The sequence below is a fragment of the Pelmatolapia mariae genome, linkage group LG7 (assembly GCF_036321145.2).
Source record: "Pelmatolapia mariae isolate MD_Pm_ZW linkage group LG7, Pm_UMD_F_2, whole genome shotgun sequence".
Classification (NCBI taxonomy): Eukaryota; Metazoa; Chordata; class Actinopteri; order Cichliformes; family Cichlidae; genus Pelmatolapia; species Pelmatolapia mariae.
Window position 1 is genome coordinate 4095469 of NC_086233.1, and position 2569 is coordinate 4098037.

General features: G+C 46.9%; 1 protein-coding gene across 1 annotated transcript; it reads right to left on the reverse strand.

Annotated features, from left to right (window-relative positions):
- Positions 1 to 1247: 1247 nt before the first annotated feature.
- Positions 1248 to 2262, reverse strand: LOC134630379 (GTPase IMAP family member 9-like). Its single transcript, XM_063477605.1, has 2 exons — positions 2184 to 2262; positions 1248 to 2086 (listed from the first exon to the last, which is right to left on the reverse strand). Exons 1-2 carry the CDS (start codon positions 2260 to 2262, stop codon positions 1248 to 1250), a joined length of 918 nt encoding a protein of 305 aa, XP_063333675.1.
- Positions 2263 to 2569: the final 307 nt, after the last annotated feature.

Sequence of the window (2569 nt, forward strand, 5' to 3'; positions counted from 1 at the left end):
ATGGGTAAACACACTCCATGTCACAAACGTTCCCCTTGCGAATGCCCCAAGAGCCACCGCCGCAGATTTCAGCACGATTACGATGGTCACGTCTGAAGGCCCAGACAGTCATAGTTGTCGAGGCATTTGTGGTGTCGTTGCAACTCAGAACTAAGTCTTGACATGTTCGCAAAGTCAAATTGCCTGAGTACACGGGAATCTCGTGTACCGTAGCGCGGAGCGAACCGCGTACAGATCCGTTTGTGAGAGCCGTGCTCGATTCTAACGGCAGAGCACTTGCATTAAAGTTATCCACGGGCTTCTCGTTCTTTGTATCCAGCCATATGACCGGGGATACAAAGATCTCGATTGTACACTTATAAAAGCCTGCATGAGCACGTGAAAAGTTACGAATCCACATCCTCTGTTCTGTGTATTCTCCAATTAGAACCTCGTCTTTGTAATAACGAACAGAGTCTGTTTGGTCAATGTAAGTAGCATCTAGCCGCGTTTTACAAATCAAAAACACATCGTCTCCCTCCGCGATAGGGGTCACGGAGGGTCGTAGGAGCACAGGTCCGTTGGTCACGGTGAGGTTGATAAGGTTATGGACTGTACCCTCTCTGTCTTCACACCAGTAAAATCCCGTGTGCCATGGATACATGTGGCTTATTTGACAGCGAGAACCAGTGTGTCTCCCCCAATCCACCCCACATCTAGTCCTGTCTTTGTAAGAGGTGTTCCTCATCAAGGTCCACTCGCCGTGAGAAGGGCATAACATGTCAAAGCTCTCTCCCTCGAATTTCTGTACAGCGATGGGTTTGTTTGAATCTTCTTCGATTGCAGTACGCGTCAGTTGCACCGTCGACCATTCTGCCAGTAAGATGAAACATAGTAACTTCCATGTACGCATGTTTTCCGCGGTAGTGTATGTTTTTTTCTCTGACACAGTCTAAAGCAACCCGAAAACACAATACTTGTCTACATTGGATTCTTAAAGCACCCCGGTCGGGGACAGCCATACCCCAGTCGGGGACAGCCATACCCCGGTCGGGGACAGCCATACCCCGGTCGGGGACAGCCATACCCCGGTCGGGGAATATATAACAATGCGATCATGAGTATGCGCATTTTACACTGATTACTACATACATTTTGAAATGAAAACACCGACACAGCAATGTATCGCGTTATATATTTTTTATTGCAAACAAACAATGTTACACGTTCAAGAGGAAACAATCGCGAGACTAACCTCGTGTAAGTTCCTAAGTAAACATCACCCAGGTACAATTGAACTGCGAGTAACCGAGCGCCCCCCCTATCCCCATCAAAACATAGGACGATAAATACGCTCCGGTTCCAAACAGTCCAAGTGAAGTAAGACCGAAAAATCGACACCATTCTCTGGCCTTTATCATATCCTCGTGTTCTTTTCTCATATGCTCTTCCGCTCGCCTCTTCGTCTCCCTCTCTAGCTCCAGTTTCTTCTGCGCATCGCGATACATGCCGTTGCTGTAGTGCTTGCCTCCGTTGAATGCGACCATGTCCTGCACTTTACTGAGCAGACTGTAGACTTGGGTTCTGTTGTGTCTCATGTTATTGTTCAGCGTGTGGTATCTGCCGCCGCACTGGTTTATCAGTTTTTGCAGGGCTTTACTTTCTTGTATGTACTCTTTCACCGTTTTACCCTTTAGCATATCGCTGTGGGTGAACAGGACCATGATATACGTCGAAGCATCTTCTCCGAAATTATCTAGAATCCATTTCACGGCGTTCCGTTCCTCTTGTGTGAACCTAGACTTCAAGCTGAGCACTAAAAGGAATCCGTGTGGTCCGGGCAGCGACCGCTCCACGCATTCTTCAATTTTCAGTTTTACCTCGTGGTGAGTTTTGGTCGTATCGAACAGCCCCGGAGTGTCGACCACAACGATCCGTGTACCGTATATTTCAGTCTCTTCTTTCACACACCCGTTGGTGACAGACTGGGGTGAGATACCCTCTTCGAAAGCGGTGTCGTCGCCAAGAATAGTGTTACCAGATGCGCTCTTGCCAGAACCCGTCTTACCTACCAGAATCACTCTCACATCCGCACGCTTTGCATAACCTACGAGGGATCACAGGTGTATTTTTTTAAAAAAAATCGAATACAGCCCATGTGAGTTTTTTGTTACACTATTGTGTTTCCACGTACTCATACCCACCATTGTCTGCGTTCTCACAAAGCACACTGTGTCCGCTTATTAACAGCAACACGACCAGCAAAAAGATCACTTCAACCATTGTCTTTCCATGGTCTTAAAGGGCCTGACATGTACTTGTAGCAATGTAATAAGTATTCTTGTCGAAAACAAATGTCAATAACAGCATTGCTGTTCTTCGGGTGCACAACAGTCCTCGTATTGTAAGACAGATTGGTTTAGGGTATCCACATGAAGCATAACACGCACACTTACACAAAAACCCAACTATCCGCAAGCTTCCTCCGCGTCTATCCACCGTATCCATTTATTGATATTGTGCACACATCGCATGTGTTCTTCTTTCATCTGACACACAAACATTCGCGTGTCTCGCCTTGGCAATCCGT